This window comes from Oreochromis aureus, linkage group 10, assembly GCF_013358895.1.
Source record: "Oreochromis aureus strain Israel breed Guangdong linkage group 10, ZZ_aureus, whole genome shotgun sequence".
NCBI classification, from domain to species: domain Eukaryota; kingdom Metazoa; phylum Chordata; class Actinopteri; order Cichliformes; family Cichlidae; genus Oreochromis; species Oreochromis aureus.
The window spans coordinates 20,083,789-20,105,648 of NC_052951.1; the positions used below are offsets into that span (position 1 = coordinate 20,083,789).

At 40.1% G+C, this 21,860-nt stretch overlaps 2 protein-coding genes across 2 annotated transcripts in view; one reads left to right on the forward strand and one right to left on the reverse strand.

Moving 5' to 3' along the window:
* unc119b (unc-119 homolog b (C. elegans)) lies at positions 1-20,412 on the forward strand. Its single transcript, XM_031736020.2, has 5 exons — positions 1-729; positions 14,696-14,809; positions 15,246-15,345; positions 15,436-15,608; positions 17,297-20,412. Exons 1-5 carry the CDS (start codon positions 459-461, stop codon positions 17,407-17,409), a joined length of 771 nt encoding a protein of 256 aa, XP_031591880.2. The 5' UTR covers positions 1-458; the 3' UTR covers positions 17,410-20,412.
* The window catches only part of slc13a2 (solute carrier family 13 member 2), a 12,478-nt gene continuing 9,885 nt past the window's right edge, over positions 19,268-21,860 (reverse strand). The window contains exon 13 of the mRNA XM_039618518.1: positions 19,268-21,135. Coding sequence (XP_039474452.1) covers positions 21,004-21,135 — 132 coding nt within the window. The 3' untranslated portion in view covers positions 19,268-21,003. The remainder of the gene's footprint in view (positions 21,136-21,860) is intronic.

The following is a 21,860-nucleotide window of genomic DNA, read 5'->3' on the forward strand; positions in this document are numbered from 1 at the left end:
GTCGCGCAGATTGCCGCGCGCAAAGCTCGGTTTTAGCGCAGACTGTGCGTAGAAGCACCAGCCGCTCTCTGCGCCACTGAGACGCTCTCCCTCCCCTCCTCCTGCACCTCGTCAACGGCAACAGCCATCTGCCGCCTCTTTTAATTTCAAACCCAGCAGATTTTCCCACAAACGTCCGGCTTCACTTGACAGAACGCAAACTGCGTTTGACGCTGTGGAGGACAGCTCGCTCTCCGCACGTATTGCGCTGGAGCAGGAAGACAGCCGGGGGAACATTTCGCACGCGAGACTCCGTCTGCGGAGACAGGCTGTGGGAAAGACGAAGCGGATTTGAATTAAGCACCGGATAACAGGCAGCAACTCTGCATCCTTCGGTGAGGGAGGGAGAGGAGGGAGGCAACTGTTTTGTAGCTATCTTGGAAGCCCTGGGTTAGGAGAGGGGGGAGGAGGAGCGGAGAATGAGCTATTCTTGCACCAGCAGAGGCAACAGCCAGGACCCATCAAGCGCTAAGAAGCCCGCCGGTAGTAATCCAGCCAGAGACGCCGGAGGCACCGACAGCGGCACAGACAGCACCAGTAACGGCAGCCCCAAGCAGACGGCGGCGATGAAAGTGAAGAAAGGCTGCAACTCGACCGACGTGGGGGTCCCGGTGACCACCGAGGAGCAACTGCTCGCCAGCACTGTGATCACTCCGGAGGATGTTCTTGGCTTGCAGAAGATCACAGAGAGTAAGTTCAGTGCTGCTGCTGCTGCTGCTTGTGTTGGTAGGTGAGTGGGAAAAGGGGGACAAAGGTGCTCTTGTATGAGTCATGCATCACGTCATTATCGTGTCCCCTTATTTATGTAATCCATACAGGCCCTATTGAATAAGCGTTATTGATAAAGCGTCACTGGAGGTCCACTCTCCACTGAGCTGCTGGTGTACGTTTTTTGACGGTTTGTGCGCAGACGAGCATTCAGCTCTCTCTGATGGCATCTCAGTCCTGCGACCTGTGGAGGTGCCAGCCTACCACTGTAATGTGGAGGTTAAGCAGTGGAGGTGGGTGAATGATGTTTGAAAAATGTGGTGCATGCAGACAGCGTGCGCGTGAAGATGTTGAACCGGGATGAGAAGAAAGACTGGACGACCCACTCTGCATTTTAATCTCTGTTAAATTAAACAAGGAGTCTTAGCTGGAGACGCTTGGGTGACCCAGGGGTCATCATTCAAAGCAGTCTGTGTGGTTTCTCTGCTTCAGTAAACATGTAAATAAAACAGGAGGAAAAGAAAAAATATCCCATGCTAGTGTACAAGTTGCAAAATGTAAATATGCTATAACAAACAAGCTTAAAAAGAAGAATGAAAACTATATAAATGCACTTGTTATAATAAGCTATCCCTATTGCTACCACTGTAGTGAGCGTGTGCAGGCAGTATTTTGCTGTTTAAGCTGAAGCCAGTTTTGTCAACAAACAAGCAGTGTATAAATGCAGGAAACATCATGATCGACCCTCTGTAGTCACATTCGCCTACTGTTAGATGTTATTCTCTTTAGGTACTTTTAAACTCATGTGCTTATTCCTTTTCATAACCTTCTGATGAGAAGTCTGCTTATGACATTAGCCTATTACTTAATGCATCTGTTTTTTTAATTATGTCACACCTCTAAATATCCGAGAAGCAGGCAGGAAGCTCTTATGTTCACAAGAACTCCTACATTTATCACTAACTCGGGTTTAGTTAGCTAACAGGTGGCAGCGGGACGTTTGACTATTTAAAGGCCAGTGTAATACCTCACTTACACAACATACTTGCATTACATACTGAGTGTGATAACATGCAAATGCTCCGTGGGATGTTTTCACTGCTATTTTGAAACTTGCATGGGGATTTTTAGGCTCACCTCTGCATGTTCAGTTCTTCTCTATTTCTCTGATAGCTTTCGTGAGCAGCCCAACATTTCACATGTACCCGTGAGATGCCACAAGCAATACAGTGAGCACTTGTCATTCCACTCCTCTCAAAAATATTCCTACAGTGGAGGAACCTCCACCTGTCCTTTTCTCTACTTTACTTTTCCTTATTTGCTTGTTTCGCATGAGATTAACAGAGGACGATAAAGCTGTAATGATGAATGGGTCTTTGCTTGTCCAATCCAATATAATCACAGCTTACTGAGCTTTGGGAACATCCTTTGGCTCAGCTTGCTCACAGCCATCGAAAACTCTCGTAGTTTCTCTAATTGTCCATTAATCGGTCTATTATTAGACACACACTAGGGTAATTTCAGCTTTGTTTTGACTTCATCGGGAACACGTGTGCGCATCTTTGTGTTTTTAATCGGCAAGTCTGTGATCCCATAAGTGAGTGTGTGATGTCTTGCTGCACAGGGACACGTAGGCGAGCACCATAATGATTCTGACTCCCACGCCGGACCCCGTTATGGTCTTGGAAACTCTCACTTTCCTATCTCGCAGCGTCATAGCTGGAGGCAAGAGGAGGCATGTGTGAATCACCACAGCAACGTGGATACACGCTTGAGTCACTACAGCAACGTGAAGCATCTCCCCTTGGTTACAGCCAGCGGAGCGTGCATCATCTCTGTTCTCCCACACACTTCCTCCTTGCTCTCCTCGCCTCCTCTCCCATGTTAAACAGTGTAGGTGATGGATTGTATGGACAGAATCGGATATGCGTACACTCACGCTTGCTTGGCCTCGTTTTTGGTGGTCAAACCAAGCAGGAGACATCCTGTGCTCTCCTGAGATGTCACAGCCACCGAGGCCCTTCTGTTGTTTTGTGACTTGTCAGTATCTTTTTTTTTCTGCTGCTGCACATTCTTAGTGGCTGAAATTGATTCCCTCTTTAAGTGGCATGGCAAACCAGCACAGCCAGACTTAACAACAGTTTTGAGTTAAAGAGGTTTTTGTTGTTCTTGTTGTTATTGAGTGGTTTGAACCTGTTTGGAGCTCTGACATCCCACGGGCGGAAACTTCAGTTTGTAGCTTTTTTTGCAGCGTAAAGATGTCCCTAATCGTTTTGCCCTCCATCCATAATCAAAGCAAGCTGCTGAGACTGATTGGGATTTGCACAGACAGAACGGGCTTTCTACTCAGTTGACTGATTTGATCCTGATTTTGTTCTTAACCGAATCCTAAACTTAATCCGTCGAGTCAGCATGGAGCCTCAGAGCGGCAAGAAAGGCCCCCCTGCTGACACTGTGATTGTGTTTTGTGTCTCATGGGGAAGCAGCTAACTGCTATTTCTGTTGTTTTGTTTAGCTCTGAAATAAAATTGAAAAACACATCATTTTGCAGCAAACACACTGAAAAACTGCCCAATATTCTCTTTCCCAGCTTCTTATATGAGAGGATTTGCTGCATTTCTTTCTATATTATTGGAAATCAAAATGCTGTATTTCTTAATTATTACTTTTGCAGTGTAAAAAAAAAAGGAGAGAGAATATACATTTCTTAAATTGTCAGTTATTAAGTGATGAAACTTCTTATTGGAACTTAATAAGAAGTTAATAAGTTCTATAAAATGTTGCAGCCACTTACATACATTTCTGGTCTCTGTATTTCAACACTTTAATGTGAACATTTAGCCTCCCTCTTGGTTTTTTAGAGGGAGGCTTTTCATGAGAGGGTGACATGCTAAATTACTGTATAATGCCCGCAATCTACATCCATAAAGTTACTGGGTGTAATGCACAGACAGACTCATTCAAATTAGAAATAAACTCACTGAAACTGAAGCACATGCATCTTAGATTGGCCACACTTCACACCAGGATATTGTAGTGTAAAGATGTTTCACTGAAAAGTGCAACAACAGTTTGAACACACTTTATTTCAGTGGCTCAGTGAGTGACTGTCAGTGATGGGAGCCTTGCTAGAGGCACATCTGTTGATCAAAGTGGGCACATATCAAACTTTAAGCCTCAGCAAAATCCAAACAGGTGTTTTTTGTAGAGCTACATGTATCACCAACATGTAGTTGTTATGAATGGGAACAAATTGCTATAAATGTGAACATGTTATTGCTGTAGGTGGGGCATTTTAACCTGGGTGTCTATGAGGACTGACTTGCTTTTAAGGCTAACCTCAAGTGGCCATTGGAGAAACTGCAGTTTTGTCACTTCTGTGAGGACACTGCATATAAAAAAACAGTCACAAAGAAAGGCAGCGAGTTGTTATTACACAGAAGCAGCAACTGCATAACGTCACAGTTTATTAAATCTAGTACACACCCATGCCATGTCTGTGGTTGCCAGGCAACACAGATAGTGTCACACATAAAGAAAGTTTTGTTGCTTTAGATTAGATGTTGTTGTCCTAACATTAAAATTGTGCTTTTGTAAGGTGTTATAGGTGCATTAATGCTACAAGTGGGTCATTTTAGCCTGTTAATATGTGGTTGCTAGGCGATACAATTATGTCATAATATTGAAAGTTGAAAGTTGCGCATTGAAAGTTTTGTGTATATAACACACTAATTGTTTTGGTTGTTTCAAAAGTATTAAACTCTGAGTTTATGGGCTGCTTCAGTTTGGTGAGTGCAAACATTGTAGTGGAAAAACTTCCTAAATAGCTGCAGAAATGTCTTCATTTATTTTAAATTATTGTTGGTTATTAGAAGACTTAGAGGATACTAAACAACATAAACCAGTCCTGCCGACTTGAGTGAGTATTTGCTTTGAGTTTAGCAGTGGCAGTGTGACCGTGCAGAGCATTAGTTCAGTGAGGATAAGCTTGTTTTAGCTGATTGGCATCAGCTGTTTCACATTTGGGCAGCTCAATAGCACAGGCATTAAAACACTGACACCATTGTTACTCCGATGATTATACTCCTGTAAACAGCGTCCGTTACCTCAGCTCTCCACATCCAACCTCCTCTGTATTTACTGATATTTTATAGAGTGGATTTAATGCTCATACATGTGTTATTAAAGGGGGTTAACAAATGCTCAGGTGCTGCTTGGAATCTTTGTGAACTTTCTCAAAGGCTTTTCTGCCCCCCAATTTTTTTGATAACAACGACAAGAATATATTTTTAATGAATCTACAGGACTAGAATCATAACTTTAGTAAGAAAACAGTCTATTGTGCTGGTTCTAACGTTCTCTGTTTCCAGCTTCTGAGATGGGATGATTTTGCTGCTTGACTTTATCATATTATAGTAAATTGAGCATTTGAGGATTTTGGTCTGATGGACAAACAAAATAAGAAGCTTGTTCTGATCAAACAGCTAATTAAGAAAGTGATCTGCATAGGAAAGATTGGGTGATTTAGACAGCTTATAGTGCATCATTGTGGTTAATAATTACTCATCTATTTCCTAATAAATCATAAAAAGAATTTAAATGCCTGTGGCTGGATTTCAACTCTTTGCGCATGTTGGGGCATCTTTTTAAGGGTGGCACAGTGGTGTGGTGGTTGGCAACATATCCTCAAAACAAGCAGGTCCTGGGTTTGATTCCAATGACTGGCTTGGGTGAAGTTTGCATGCTCTCTACATTCTCCCGGGGCTTCAGCTTCCTACCCCAGTCCAAAGGCTTGCATGTTAGGTTATCTGGGGGTTCTAAACTGGCCATAGATGCAAATGGTTATCTGTCTCTCTGTGTTAGCCTGGGATAGTTTGACAACCTGCCCAGGGTGTACCCTGAGTCTTGCCCAGTAACAGCTGGGGATAGGCTCAAGCCCAACTATGACCCTGAACTGAATGAGTAGAAGAAAATGAAATGGATTTAAAACATTTTTTAACTGAAAAATTAAATAATATAAACTTTGCCTCTACCAAAATTGAATATGACAGGTACTTTTTCACAGGAACCTGAGCGATAGTTCTGGAGCATTGGTCGCTGTCTCATCCTGTGGATGACCTCCAATTCTGCAGCCAGTAAAGATCTGACGTTTTCTGCACTCCAAACTCAGTGAAGTGGAATTGCGGCACGTGAACCACTTCCCCACTTGCTGCAGGTTTTGGTTTGAGTGTCTGTCCAACACAAAATAAAGCCTGCCAACGTCAAATGACTTGAGTCAGTCAAACTGTAGGATACAGTCCTCCCTCGAGGATGAGTGGATGATGGGTTGAATCTAGTGTTAGGGTTTCTTATACAGACAACTTCGAGCCATTGAGAAAAAAAAGGTAGACTATATAGTAAAAGTGCATCTGGTTTTACATTGTGTTACATATGGAAATAGGTTTGGTCAGCTCTATGCTGTGATGTTCATTCATACTCATCGATAGCACTAAAGTGGTTTAATAAGTATAACTTCCTGACTATCTTAAAAGCACTGACTGCACTGACATTTGACAGAAGCAGTCACAGAAATATGACCGTGTGAACCGGCCTGTGACCTGTGAAGTCTGACCGAGGGATGATTTGAATAAACGTTTTTATAACCCACAAGCTCTGTTAAACAGTGAGAGCTTAAACAACCCACCTTAGTCTTTTGGTTTGTACTATTTTAACAGTGCATCGGTGCAGATGGGATGCAGTTAAATCCTCCGTTCTATAAAGTTAAATGAGGTAGCGGGTGATGAAACCAGTCCAATTTTGTTTGCCTGCGGAGCTCATTGTAAGATAATGAAGATGGGCCGTGTATTTAGAAAACATAATGCACACCTGTTGGTCATTTGCAGACAAAATATAAGAAACTTTCAGATTTATTTGGATGAATATGACTCAATATTTTTTTCACATAGTTATAAAACATGCATTTACTTTAATACGTGTATTAAACAAAGGTTAAAATTGCAAGCTGTTATATTTATTCAGATTTTTCTTGTTTTCTGATTTTTCTTTCTTTCTTTAGTTATTGACTTAATATCGGCTATTAGCAAAATTAAGCTCATTTACATCTACCGTCCCTGGGAAGACCAGATTATGTTTAAATATGTTTAATCACATTGTTATCAAGATTGTAAGATATGAACAACATGGCTGACTTAAGTTTACTACAATGTAGTACAATGTTTTTGTAAATACTACATATATAAAATGCATTTTATTTAGTATAATAAAATGGGAAATAAGTGCAGAGGTTGTACAACTGAATATGGTAGCTATGACCACCTTTATTCTCTAACACAGCCTGAACTCTTAGTTGGTTTTCCTTTTATTTCTTTAAGTAGTCTTCAGTAATAGTTCTCCAGGCCTCTTGAAGGACATTCAGAGCTCTTCTTTGCTCCTTCTCTGCTTCAATAATGCTGATATCAGGGCTCTGGGGAGGCCAATCCATGACTGATAGTGTTCCACTGTGTGTTTTTCTATCCAGATATGCTTTTACTGCACCAGCAGTGTGTTTCTAGTCATTGTCGTGCTGAAAAATAAAGCTGTTGCCAGTCATGTGTTTTCCAGATGCCTGGTGGATGAAAATTTGATGGTATTTTTTCATTGATTTTGACAAGATCCCCAACACCACTGGCTAAACTGCAGTCCCAAACCATGGCAGAGCCTCCAGTGTGTTTTACAGATGTCTGGAGACACTCAATGTTGTACCTCTCTCCTGATATCCTCCATACATACTAATGATGATAAATGTACACATTATGTAAGGAATTAAAATTTCACATTTGGATTCATACCTCCATCAGACCTGTTTATACTGATTTTAGGTCCAGGTCTTGTGTAATGGCAAACCTCAGCCTTTTCTCCCTGTTTCTCTCCATTAAGAATGGCTTCTTGACAGAAATCCTTCAGCTGAGACTATTTTCTGACGAGGGTGAACAGTAGATGGATCAACTGAAGGGCCAGATGTATCTCTCAGGTCCTGTGTCAATTCTTTGCTGAAGTTTTTCTTATTTTTTTTAAGTATGTAACTTTGAGATACTGCTCAAAGTTACATACTGAGACTGAGTAATGATGACATGTCACTTTTGCACATCTCCTTCCTGTAGCTTCACATCTTTTAACAGATATTACATCATCACATTGCAGGTTCTGGTCATTCAACAGCTGCAGTCTCTTTAGCACACTCGTCTCTTCCTGCCTTTCTCTTCACTGTCCTTACAGCACACCTGCTTTGTCATCCCAATCTCTCTCTCACACACACACACACAGTTTTAGCCCTGCCCCCTCTCTCTAATGATTAGTTGGATTTGCCTTCATACGAGTAACTAAACCGGATTAGTCCATGTGAGCTGAGTTGGGCCTAAGTGCCTTCCTCATCCCACCTACGTAACCAGCAGATTGCTGCTCACTAGAATACAAAGAGGTTGCTGTCATTTTTTTTGGCATTCACATGTATTATTATGTACTCTAAGTGCAGGATGATGCCCGATATTTTTTATGGCAAAAGCCTTTTAAAAAAAAAAATATTTTTATAAATTTTAAACTTTAAGTCAGATAAAATGTAGCTATTTGAATATTTATATCTAGCATGTCATCCAAAAAAGGAAGAAAGTGAGCAGTTAGTTTTTGACTATTCTGATCTAATAATCATTGCTGTGCAGATGCACTGTGCAGACAACGAATGCATCTCTGTTCATGCAGTATTTAAAGTTCAGGCTGGTTCTGGTTCAGAGTCTTACTTTTAGGTCAGTTCAGCCACAAGTTTACAGGTTTTTCCTCTTCATGTTTTTTTATGTGGCCTCTGTGGTCTTTCAGTGAAACAAGCAGCAACACATGATGAGAAAGTCTTTCCCCCTTCAGCTGTTGCACAATTTCTCAACACTCGTTCTCTGAGAGATGACATGACATTTGTCACATGACCAACCATGACACATTAAACAGGCCTGTTTGCACGCTTGTAGAGCTTCTTCTTCTTTTTCGTTTTGTTGATTAATTGTCAAAATCATTATCTGTCACCTACGTTTTTAAATTTGTCGGTCTTTTTGTTGTGACAGTTTTTGCTGTCATTTACAGGAAAAGGTATTTCAGTTTAACGGTGCTGTTTAAGTGCTGTTTAATGAGCAAGGCTAAAGAAAAAACATAAAATGGAGCGATCCATCAGCATCTAAAGAGGGACACGCTGAACTAGATACCATTATTAGGTTCAGCTGTTGTGTTTATGAGCCTTTTTATGTGCCACTGATACTGGAAGGTTCCTTAAATTTGTTCTGTCCCAGTGTTAACTGGGTGAACAGCTAAAACAAGCTCAGGACTGTGTATTTTGGTGTAACTGGGCCACATGGCGCAGTATGTGTTGAACTGTGAACCTGACCCAGTCCGACTCGGAGCTGCTGATCTCTGCAGGGAATGTTCACGAAGACAGACATCTGAAATCACCTTAAATTAAGATTATTAAATTTGCAGCACTATTCTGGTTTACTGTAGAAGGCATCTTTTTCTGTATGTGTGTGTGTGTGTGTGTGTGTGTGTGTGTGTAAGTATACTGCTGATTGAGGTCACTTTGGTAGATTTGGTGTTAACTTGCTAACCTTGCTCTAGCTTTAAAGGCTTTTATTAAGATATTATCCCAGATTCCTTTTAATATTAGAGCAAAAAGTCGTAGAGCAGTTACTTTGTTGGAGGTCTTGACAAATGACCTAACAGTTTACATCTTCATAAAAACAATTCATCCTGTTTTGAAGATGCTGCTTAAAATTATTGCATTTTTCCTTTATCCATCATTATGCCTTTCTGGCACAACCGGGCCCACCTGTGAGGATATTTAATGGAAAACTCTCTCAGGGGTGTGAGGTTTCCTCACTCCCTGAGGGCCAACTCTTTCCTGGATCTGTTGCTGCTCTCTGATGCAGTTGTTTCCACCCCCTCCTTGCTCTTTTTTCTCTCTGATTTTTGGTGTCTTTTCATGTTTACCTGTGGGGCAGGTGGCCTGGTAGATGTTAAACTTACCATGCCTTAACACAGCTTGAATTTTGGAGGGAGGGACAGTAGAAGTGTTTTGGCCAGTAAATTAAGAAAAAGAATAAGATAAATTGTTTAATTTGATGTAACTCAAATAGTAGATAATATTTTGACACGTGCATATTTTAGACAAATCATTCCAGTAAATTGTTTCAAATTCAGAGTGCCACTTCAGATCCCTTTGACAAAAGACTGAGTCAGCATTTGCTTTATGTTAGCTAACCCTGCAAGTGGGTGAAAATCTCAGCTCACTGTGGCAACTTTTCCTCTACAGCTTTTTTTTCTTTTTCTTGAGTCTGAGGCTTCAGACTGCTCTAAATGCTCTAATTTGTTCTCTTTAATATTGGAGAGTAAATATCCCTAATATGTGAGCATGAAAGCCCCACCCACCTGCTGGTCAAACCTAATATTTGCAAGTGGTATCCAATCAGAGCAAAGTTGGCCTGAAGAGAGAAGAAAATGAGCTTAATGGCTTGGTATGGATTGGGTTGAACTGAAGGGCAGTATGTGATCAATGAGCATTGTTCCATACAAAGTTATTCTACAAGAGTCCAAGAATAAAAATATAGATCTGAAAATGAAGTTGATAGATCCCCTTTAAACCCACGATTCCTAAAATGTGGGCTGGTGAACAAATAAAAAGGAAATACTTCATCATCCAAACAGAGCCTGTTCACTGTGTGTATCTTTTCTAGTATTCATGTGTGCAGTGAAGCTGTAAAATAACACGAGGACATACTTTAATATCAGCACGAGGCATCATTCGTGTGCACGAATAAGATGCACCTATAAGCAGTGGGAATAAGACACTGAACGCTCTGATCGGCACATTTGTTGTCTTGTGAAAGACGTGAAGTGAGAAGCCACTGGAGGATTTTGTTAAAACCAGCTGACATTTAAGTTTGAGAAGTGGTTTGCAGATGAGTTTCCTGTTCCCAGCAGCAGAGCGAACACTCAATGGTTAAGGTTTTTGTCATCTTTAGCACGTACCATAATTCAGTGTTGACTGCGGTGACCACTTCACTTCTTTGTATTCACTTAAATTTGATCAGTCACACAAACGCACATACGCACAAACTCTAAAAGCTTGGGACATGCTCTGTCTGGAGGTGTTCACAGCCCAGAAGAAGAGCTGGCAGTGATAAACTGAAGTCTGCTGGCAGCTTCGGTTCTTTCTGGGAGCAAGTTAACCTCAGATGGCTCTGTGTGTGTTCCTGTCTGTGTGTGTTTAAGGCAAAGTGAGATCGTACACTTGTGAAAGGACACTGAGCCACAGACAGTCTCACACAACAAATCCATTGTCTTGCTTTCAGCCTCATTGTCCTCGTGGGACTTAATTAGGAGGCTCAAAGGTAACTATTAGCAGTAGGTTAGCAAAAGGACAAGGACAACACCAGCTGTGGCACAACAGACTACATTATACACGTGTGCAGCACACACACACACAGACACACAAATGCAGATCTGCTAATAAAAATCCCACACCTTGCAGGCACAAATATTGCATGTTATTAATTAAAATGATGTGGTTGCCGGGAGTGTTTATGCTAGTCTGGTTGTTTCATGTGTGTGTGTGTGTATGTTGAGGTGGTTTGGATGGTCAGGTGTTGTGTGGTACTAAATGGAGCCGGGTATGCAGAGTTGATGTGTTTAGAAGAGCCGACCTCAGCATTCAGACTGACAGAGTAGCAAAGGCATCACTGTGTCACAGCGAATAACGTCAGCTCTGTCAGGCGCGCTCACCGCATGCAGTAAATGCAGTTGACAACATGCTGCGACTTGGGGGTGAGGCTCTTCTTTGGGGGATGCTTCATACATAAACATGAGGAATAACACACGGGGGTGCATTGTGAATAATCCTCCATTTGGGATTAACGCTGAAATAAACAGACTCTCAGGCTCCAGCTTAGTAAAGTTCTCATCCTGACTGCTCCAGGCCAACACGTTAAACCAGGTACATTCACCATGAAGTCACACTGATGAACTACTACTAAGCTACCAGTAAATATGTAGGTTATTTTCGGTTGATTATTTCCAACTAGATTCTTTTATGTGGGGGCAACTTGTTAAATGTCAGTTCAAAATATATTTTCTTTTCACTCTTTTCACTGTTTTTTTACACACTACAGTCGTGAGCCCCTCATTCCTTCACAGTTGGATAGGAAAATGGGAAATAGGTCCAACGATTTATTAAAAAGTGCAAAGATACATTGAAAGACATTATATAAGGTCAGATTTGAATGCATTGGCAGTGTGTTTGGGATCACCTGTCACTGTCTCTGCTTCTGTTGTCCTCCACTTGTCCACTTTCCTCATTTTTTTGAGGATGCACAGCCCACCAGAAGAACAGCATTCTTCTAGAAATGGTCAGGTGCAAGGACTGGACAAAAAATGAGTGAGAAAGCAGCCAATGTCTAAAGAAAAACTTTGAAAGACCTTCAGACCTGAAAACAATGACGAACAACTGTTTTTTTGTTGTTGTTGTTGTTGTTGTTTTCGTAGGTTGTTGCTCATTCAGTGGGCGTGTCAGAAGCATTACCTAAGACGCAGCGTTATGCTCGGAATCAGCATCATAAGACAATACACACAGTGACTCACCTACCACAGGTGTAACATCTGTGTAACATGAAGCAGCATTCAGTGTGTGAAATGCTTTTGGTATGTTTGGTTTAAACATAGCTCTGGTTGTGTGGAAACCAGAGTTTAGACACAACTCTGGTGTCCGCTAACAGTGAGCCGGTCCTGCTGCTCAGAGGCACCATGTTGGTGGGAAACAGGCGCACTGAGTCTGTCTGCTGTTTGTGACTAAGAACTACTGTCCTACAGCCACCTCAAGCAAGGAGTTATTAGTCAAAAATACCACCTGATTTCTGCAGCTTACAGCAGGCTATGTAGCTGTGATCCTGCTATTCTATTGTTCCTGTCTTCCTTCTCCCACCCCAACCGGTCACGGCAGATGGCCGCCCCTCCCTGAGCCTGGTTTTGCCGGAGGTTTCTTCCTGTTGAAAGGGAGTTTTTCCTTCCCGCTATCGCCAAAGTGCTTGCTCATAGGGGGTCATATGATTGTTGGGTTTTTCTCTGAATGTATTATTGTAGGGTCTACCTTACAATACAAGGCGACTGTTGTTGTGATTTGATGCTATATAAATTGAATTAAATCGAATTGAATTGAATTCAACTCATACTTCCTAAACTTTGAGTGGAAGCACACTGACCTCAGATGTGTTATTTGGTGTTGCACTGAAAAAGAACCAACATTGAATTATTTCAATTGGTAACACTAATTTAATGTTCTTGAAATGAAGTGAATACATTAGAGTGCACAACTGATTTATCTAATGTATTAACTTCATTTCAAAGAACTTAATTAAATTAGGTGTTACCAATTGAAATAATTCAATTAAGTTGGTTCACCTATTTTCTTTTTACAGTGTGGAGATATCAGGCATTTCTAGCTGTCAGTGTGTTATGAAGAACAGCTGGTGGGCTGATTGGTCAGTCAGAGCTGCCTCTTCAGCGATTAATCATCCCCGAGGCAGCGGCAGTGTCCCCACTGTTTCACTGCAGATTTGAGCAGGCAGATGTGGTTGGCTTATCGTCAGCTGACACAGCAGATGAGTGTGTGTGTGTGTGTGTGTATGAAAAGAGCATGCCCATCAAGAGTAACCGCAGAACATACAGCGACAAGTGCCAATCTGTTAAGATCAAACGAGGCAAAGGCTATGCTAATAGATGAACATAGTGTGACGTCTTTTAAACTTGCTGTGTAACTCTGGGTTTCTGTTTTGGCTCGTCAGGCCTTCAATGATCCATCCATTAAAAAAATTCCCATCATCATACATGATGTATGTTATGCTGCTTTTGGTATGAAGCAACAGAGCAACGACATCAGTTGTCTCATCCCCTCAGTACAGCCGATAGGTAGATGTTACAGTTTCGCCTACCCGTGGTATCGGATCAGCCAGGAAGCAGGAAGTGTCTGCTCTGCTGGGGAAGTCTAATAAGCAGTGACACTGCCTGGTAAGGGCAGGAAGGATTAAGGAAATAAAAATAACTCACTTCTCTTTCTTACTGGGTGCTTGTGGGTGTTTGCTTGCAATTGCAATTGTGAGGAAGTGGCTCCTCTAACAGTTTTTCATCAGGATTTGTGCCAACAATGCAAGATCGGAGTTTTTTAAGACATTAGTCAGTTGCTAATAAGTAGAAACTGAGCACATGTAAATGATCCCTTTCAGTTGTGTGTTTATGGAGAATTGGCTCTAATAAAACACTTGAGATTACACCTGGCTGACTGTGGCAGTCCTAGTTATTATTAAAAGACTAAATGTTTAGTGTTTACAGTTATGCTCCAATTCTCCAAAAGGCACCACCACAAACAGTGGACGTGACACCTAACAAACATTAACCAGCTACAGCCGCTTGTGTTGGTACACCTGTCAGTCAGCGGTCATGTTCCTTACTGCTTAACTTTAATTGTAAAATTGAAAATGAGACAGAAGCGGTTTTGTACGAGGCAGCAAACGCCCTTTTCTCTGTTCTAAAGTTTAACTCTCTGTGGTTTTAGAGACAAACTCAACTTGACCTGTGAAGAACAGCAAACTCCTTTTTTTGCACTTCTACACTGATTTTGTTTTACTGCCTTGGAGGTTTCAGGTTGATTAAAATAACCTTTTACTCCTAAATAAGATGAGGAAACACACAATCTGTCCTCCCCTTCCATTGCTGCTTGTGAGTTTTTAATACTCTCTGCTTGCTGAGTCTCAAAAGGTATTGATTTTCAATACCCAGACATACTTCTTTCCTTAAGATGTATTTAGCAGGGAGTAAACGTCCTGCAAATTCTCATTTTTGTGTCTAATCTATAACTATTTTACCTCCTTTCTCTCGCCTCTCTCAGATTATTTGTGCAGCCCAGAGGAGAACATTTACAACATCGACTTCACCAGGTTCAAGATCAGAGACATGGAGACCGGCACAGTGCTGTTTGAAATCACCAAACCCCCGTCTACAGGTCAGTCATCTGTCTACTGCATTCCTATATTGTATTTAACCTAAATTTGTCATAAAAAACACTTGCAGGAAATGCATTATTAATCATAAGCACAAAGTATTTATTATTTTTCATAGAAATGAAAAATAAATATTCTTTACATTAGGAGATTTCAAAGTGAGAGCATTGCTGGATGGGTTGACAATGTGTTTTGTACTTTCTTTAGTTTGAGTAGTGATTTGACCTATTTACCTCTAAAAACACTGTCAACCACAACCCACCCTTTTAGAAGAACTAAGCTAGAAAAGTAGGGCTCAAGTTAAAGGAAGACAATAATTCTAAGATGCGTTAGGAGAGCAAATCTGTGCTTTTTCTTCACACAAAAAAAATACATTTTTCCTACTTGGTGCCATCCAGCACAATATAAATCTGTCATTTCTATTGGTCTTTACTTCAGATAAAGCAAGTGAGAAGAGGGATATTGACCCAAATGCCGGCCGATTCGTCCGTTACCAGTTCACCCCTGCGTTTCTCCGACTGCGGCAAGTTGGAGCCACGTAAGTGACAATGTGTGTGAATCTTTATTGACAAGGACACGGTTAACAAAGGAAAGAGTGAACCTTGTCTGTGTGTGTTTTTACTTCCAGTGTTGAGTTCACAGTCGGAGACAGACCGATAGAGAATTTCAGGATGATTGAGAGGCACTATTTCAGAGAGAAGTTGCTCAAGAGTTTTGACTTTGAGTTTGGCTTCTGCATGCCCAGCAGCAAGAACACCTGTGAACACATCTATGAGTTCCCACCTCTGTCTGAAGACATCAGTAAGTCTGTACACCCACTAGAATATAGTCTCTAGGTCTCGTGGAACAAACAGCATGCACACATGCTGTTTACCTTCTTTCTGACCCTCCCTGAGTCTGGGTTTGCTGGAGGTTTCTTCCTGTTAAAAGGGAGTTTTTCCATCCCACCGTTGCCAAAGTGTTTGCTCAAAGGGAGTCATGTGATTGTTGGGTTTTTCTCTATTTTCTTTCTATTATTGAAGCATCTTTACCTTACAATATAAAGCACCTTGAGGGAACTATTGTTGTCATTTGGCACTATATAAATGAAATTAAATTGAACTTTTAAGGCTTTATATGTATATCATAGAAAATCATCTGGTCCTTAGCAGGTCTTAATCAAGTAAGAAGTTCCATAGGGATTAATATGCAAGGAGAAGCCAAGTGCTTATAATAAAATGCACTTGAATAACTGATGAACTGCAAATATTAGCACCTCTATAAAAGCAGGGGTTTTGACAGTTTGCAGGTCTGGGGCAATCAGGTGTGTGTTTGCACAATGCCAAGGAGGAAATCAGCAATGATATCTGAGAAAAGGTTGTTGCTGCTCAAAGAGTTTTAAGGTCATTTCCAAGTCATCATCTGAAGTCCATCATTCAAAAGTGAGAAAATGTATTTACAAGTGGGAAACATTCAAGGGAGTTGCTAATCTTCCCAGGCGTGGATGTCCCAGCATATTTACCACAAGCTGCAATGCTTAGATAAACTACAGAGAACCCAAGAACAGCATCTCAGACTCTTTCATGGTAGCACAAGGCATTCATGAGGCACTGCTGTCTGAACATGGGCAAAAAAATTCCATACTCCTCAACCAATTTGAGCCACAGAGAAAATTGTTTAATTTTGGGTTGGGTTTTTTTTTTTTTCACAAAAGAAGTCCATAAATCTTGTTCAATAAACTTAAATGTGAGGCCATCTGTCTGGTAGCTGAAGCTTGGCAAAAACTATGTCATGCAACAGAACAACGATCCCGAGCACAGCAGAAAACCTACAACAGAATGATGGAAAAACAAAAGAATCAAGGTGCAACAATGGTCCAGTCAAAGTCCAGACATCAAAATCATAGAAATGCTGTGGTGGGACTTTAAGAGAGCTGTGAAAAAACAAATGACTTCAAACCTCAATGAACTAAAGAAGAGTGGGCCAAAATGCTGTAATCTGCAATACCAGGCATTGGCCAGTGCGCTTGTCTGTTGGCCAGTGCCTGGTATGCCAGATTACCAGTCCAGCCCTGCTCAAAACTACAACTGGCAACCTCATGGTGGCAATAGAGGAGAAGCCACCAAAGCTTCCTGAGAATCAAGAAGTACCTGGAAGCTTCGGCGCTCAGGAAGCTTTATCGAGTAGCTGCTGAGATATTTCATTGTCAGCTTAAGTTGGGTGGGGAGTAAACACTCAAAAATACTTTAGCCTATCATGTATTGTAATGACCAATAAACTAAGTAAATGACACAGTTTTAAAATAAACAACATAGTGAATTTACTACAGGGCATATTTGTCAGTCAAACAAGTGAATTAAGTGAACTCAGTGTGTTTTGAATACATATTTACCAGTTGTTTATGTATTTAAGTCACATTATGTTTAGTTCTTTTCAATCATTTCTGTTCTGACCAGACTAGATTAGGAGCCGGTCTTCTAAAAGCTGCAATGTTTTCTGTCTGCTTGCAGTCAGAGAGATGATCCTGCACCCGTATGAGACGCAGTCGGACAGCTTCTACTTTGTGGACAATAAGCTGGTGATGCACAACAAGGCAGACTACTCGTACAATGGCGGGACGTAGAGGTGGCAAGCTAACAGGAGAGCAAGCGGAGTTATGGACTAAACCCGAGGGGCGATCGAAATACACCGGTGGGGTTAACATCCTGTTGATCCTGCAGTCCCTCTCCCTCTATCTATCTCTCTCCCTCTTTCTTTTTCCTTCTGAGAGGATGCCGTCAAGAAAAGGCCCACACAGATGTGACACTTATAATCTGTGAGTGTGTCTGTGTGTTTGTGTGTGTGTAAGCACATCTGAGTTTATCAAAGCCTAGCAGGAAGCACACACACACACACACACACTGATGCACACAGCTCAGTGTGGCGTCGCTGTAACAAAGTGTGTTTGTAACATGATAAACTTGCAAGTAAGAAACTTCTTAGGAATTATCAAATGGTTTTTGCTCTCTAGCCACGTCATGAAGTGAAAAAAGAAATTATTGGTAGAACTTATTTACATGTTAGGGTTTAGAAACACGTCTGAAAATGTGTTTTTAGGACTTAAAAACAGTTTTTTGGAAATCTGTTCTCAGATTCAGTGAGTCTGTGTGTTTTGTATGCGTGTGTGTGTTTGTATGTGCGTGTGTCTACCCTTGCTTTTGGTGTCTTTTGTATGATTGTCTGTGTGTATAAGTTTGAAGCATGATTCATTTAAATGTCAATAACGTGAACATCTGGTTGGCGAAGTTCAAATAGATTTCCAAAACCTTTTAGTGCATATTCTACAAAGTAGGCAGTAAGTAGTTATTTTGTATTTATAATTCCCTTCCCTGCCCCTTTATTCCTTTTAGTTCTCCAGTTATGTGACCTGTATTAACCTTAAGACGTTTGTGTTTATTGTGTCTGCTCAAAGCACAACATTTTACAACAATCAGGAAACTTATAAAGACGAGCTGAGCTGATATGAAATGTACTTTGTCATCTGTGCAAACTCAACTGTACTTCCAGCCCCATGTTTTGTTGTTTAGGTGATAAAGAAAACTTCAGAGAAGTGCAAATTATGTGTTTCAAAAGAGACGAAAAGGAAAACTTGGGTTAGCAAATGTTCATTTTCACCCTGAAATGTTCTGCAAAAAAGAAAGGATGAGGAATGTAGCAGCAGTTACTTAAAGAACAGGTCACCCTTAAATCTCGTCCATTCTGTTGTTTCTTCCTGCAGTCGTTCCCGTCATGTCTTGTGTGGTGCGAATATTTTCTCTTTCTCAGTTTTTTTTTCTTTAGTATATTATTTTCTGTCAAATTGTTTTCATTCAGAGACATTCCAGCAATTTGGACCCGAGTATGGTGATCTAAACACAGGATTGCTCCATACTGTAATATGCTCACTGTGCTTTTTGTCTGTTTGTGCTGAGACACAGCCTGACTCAAGAGCAACTACATAGTTTCCTGCATTTTTTTCCTCATCACACATTCATCACACACAATTTGATGCACTAGAGATTCATATTAGTTCATGTGACTGATGATTTTAATGGAATGGAAATTACTCAAATGTACCTGCTGAGTGTTCAGATTAACAGAGGAAATTGTGGACATGGATCGATTCAGACTTACACTGCTTTGTTGATTTGGTCCTGCACAACAGACAAAGTATGAAACATTTATAATAGTTGTGAAATGAACAGGAGGGGACTCAGATTTGACTTAATCAGAGATTAAGCCGATTAACTTGAATGTTATTTAAAAAATGTTATACCGATATGTAGAACAGATTTATATATGACTGTGACTCGTGCAAATTATTTTGAACTCGGGAAGTTTTTGACAATACAAATGTTGGTGTGACTGAAAAAAGTAAAATAAAGGACTTTTTGAAATATCACTGTCTTGCCTGCTTAGTGTGTGTGTGTGTGTGTCTGTTGGGTGAATGAAGGTGACATAAGTGACATTCAAGTAGTGCTTTATTTCTACAAAATAGAAGTGGGTCACAAATCTTGCGCAATTTGGAAAAATACACATTTCTCTGCTGGGATGTTCTGCCTCCACATCTTCAGTTTGTCACATTCTCTTGTATAAAACAAAAAACATGGAGAAAACATGGAAAATAACCTCTGCAACCGTTACATCCAGTTCGTAGCCTCTTATCTCTGTTATCCTTCAACCAACCTTTTTATCTGTAATCACTGTGCAGTCTTGGTAACACTTTCCTGTCATTTATTTGTGCGCTTTCTTGGAGTGAATCTCTCAAAGGGAAAGCTTTTAAAAATCCAATTTGATTTAACTAATCCTTCTTTTTGGTGTTAAGAAGGATACAGGATACAGTTAGCAGAAACAGAGGGAAACAGCCTATCTCCATATAAAATGTAAGGGTTAGCCCTCCTACTGGTAAAGCTCACTTATTAATATATTACAGTATATCTAGCTTCTCTACTTAATACAAAAAAAAGCATGAAAAGCAATACATTTATTTCATTGGGTGTTTTTAGCAGGGTAATAAAAAAAATGGCTTCAGCTGACCAATAATCTGTTTAACATTTTACATTTCAGATCAGGGGCAGGTAATTCGTTTTTCCAAGGGGGCACATAAGAAACTGGGACTGTTGTGGAGGGCTGCACAAATAAGCAGATATAAATTCTGCTCACTATTACTTCACTATTACTATTACTGTACCCCGTCACAACAGTCCCAGTTTCTCATATGACCCCCTTGGGAAAATTAAATGCCCAACCCCACTTTAGATAGCCAAAACAAAGAAGATGTAACATGTAATAAGTAAGCTTTACAGTTGCTGTAAGGTGGATTTTGACATTCTGCTTCTAAATAGGTTTTGCTGAGTTTCTGTTTTACTTTTTTGTCCATAACATATTTGGGGGCTCGTCCGGGATTTGGACCAAAATTTGAACCTGCATTTTCCTCAGCAAGAATTCGGAGCACTTCCACTATAAATTATTATATGAAATATTATATAAATTATTCTAAATCATTTTAAACTATCATTACTAGAAAACTTTCACAGTTGTTATTTATAAATTATAAGATAAGAAGTAAAATTCTTGCTTAAAAAAACAAGTACTGACAAAAACACATTAACATTACAACATTACAACAAATTAAATATGACACCAAAACAAAAACACAGTAATAAGTTAACTGACACCATGAATTAATTTACATATTTGCCTTTTAAAGGTAGGTATGCTGTGGATAATGCATGCATCATCAGTAAATGATAAATAGACTGATAAGATTCAGAGGAAAGTGTATGAGGAAATAACCTTGGTTTAAACACTGTCTTTGGTTCTGTCACTGAAATGACATGAGGAAGTCCTCAAAGAGGGTCTGTATATAAAAGTCTGATAACGCTTAAAGTTTGTTTCAGCTGCAAGTGAAAATCTTTGATTGTTCCTTCTATAACCACATTTCAACTGTCAACTTTTTTCCCTTTTCCTTTTAAAGGGCCTGAAAACATTCCCAGTATTAGAAATGCTATCCTGCAACAGCAAACTATTGTCTGGATGGAGTGGAGTAAGAAAAGTTTTACCTCACACAATGGATTTCTGAGCTCTTCTCACTGGTGTGAAGTGGGCTGAAAACCCAGTTGGAAAATGTGATATTTTGTTCATTGTCTGCTTGTGTGACAGTAGAATCAAATTTGTTTTTTATAGGCTGTAAACAAATTCAGGGTTTGCTAGCTGTAGTGTTGGCCCAATCTGGAAAAGTGTCCAAGTTAAACATGACTTTTCCCCATGTGTTGATGCCTAAATTAATGCACAGGATCCCGATGATGTTGAGCATGAAACCAGCTTTCACCTGAAGGAACAAACAGTAATATTCAGATGATGACAGGGACATGGCTAAAACTTTTATTCAAAATTATATTATGTACGTTTAGATATTTGTCCATCGAATAACACAACTAACCAAGATCTTATTTGTATTTATTACAGAATGAACATTTCCCTCTTTTTGCACTTTGATATTTCATTATTTTTCCACTTAAACCAAAAACCTGATATTATTTCATATTCTTGCACATTATAAAATATTAGATTGTCGTTCAATTCAGTGAATGTAATGTTATCGTTTTTCAAGACATAAGACACAATGATGGGATGTAAGGTTTCTTTTCCCTACAATAAAATTAACTTGCTTTTTTACTACTATTACTTAAAGGATAATAAAGGTGAAAAACCATATGTCTCTCACCACAATCTAACACTGAAGCTAACAAGAAAACATAGCTGGTTTATCCCAATCTTTTAACAGATAAACTCATCTGGATAAGTTAAAATGGTAATGCAAATGGTAACGCAAAGTCTGGAAGCACAGAATGGATGAGCTAGAACACAGGGAAGTTGATTTAAACGTCATGATAAAGCTCATTAGTCAATGATTATAAAGGGCAAATTGATTATACTAGCAGCAGATAGTTCTGTTGTAACTTTGAGAAGTGACAAGAAGGACAATTGTATTGCTTTTGTTACTCCAACAAGATCAATGAAAGACAGTCTTATTAGCTCAAATAAACTAAAATT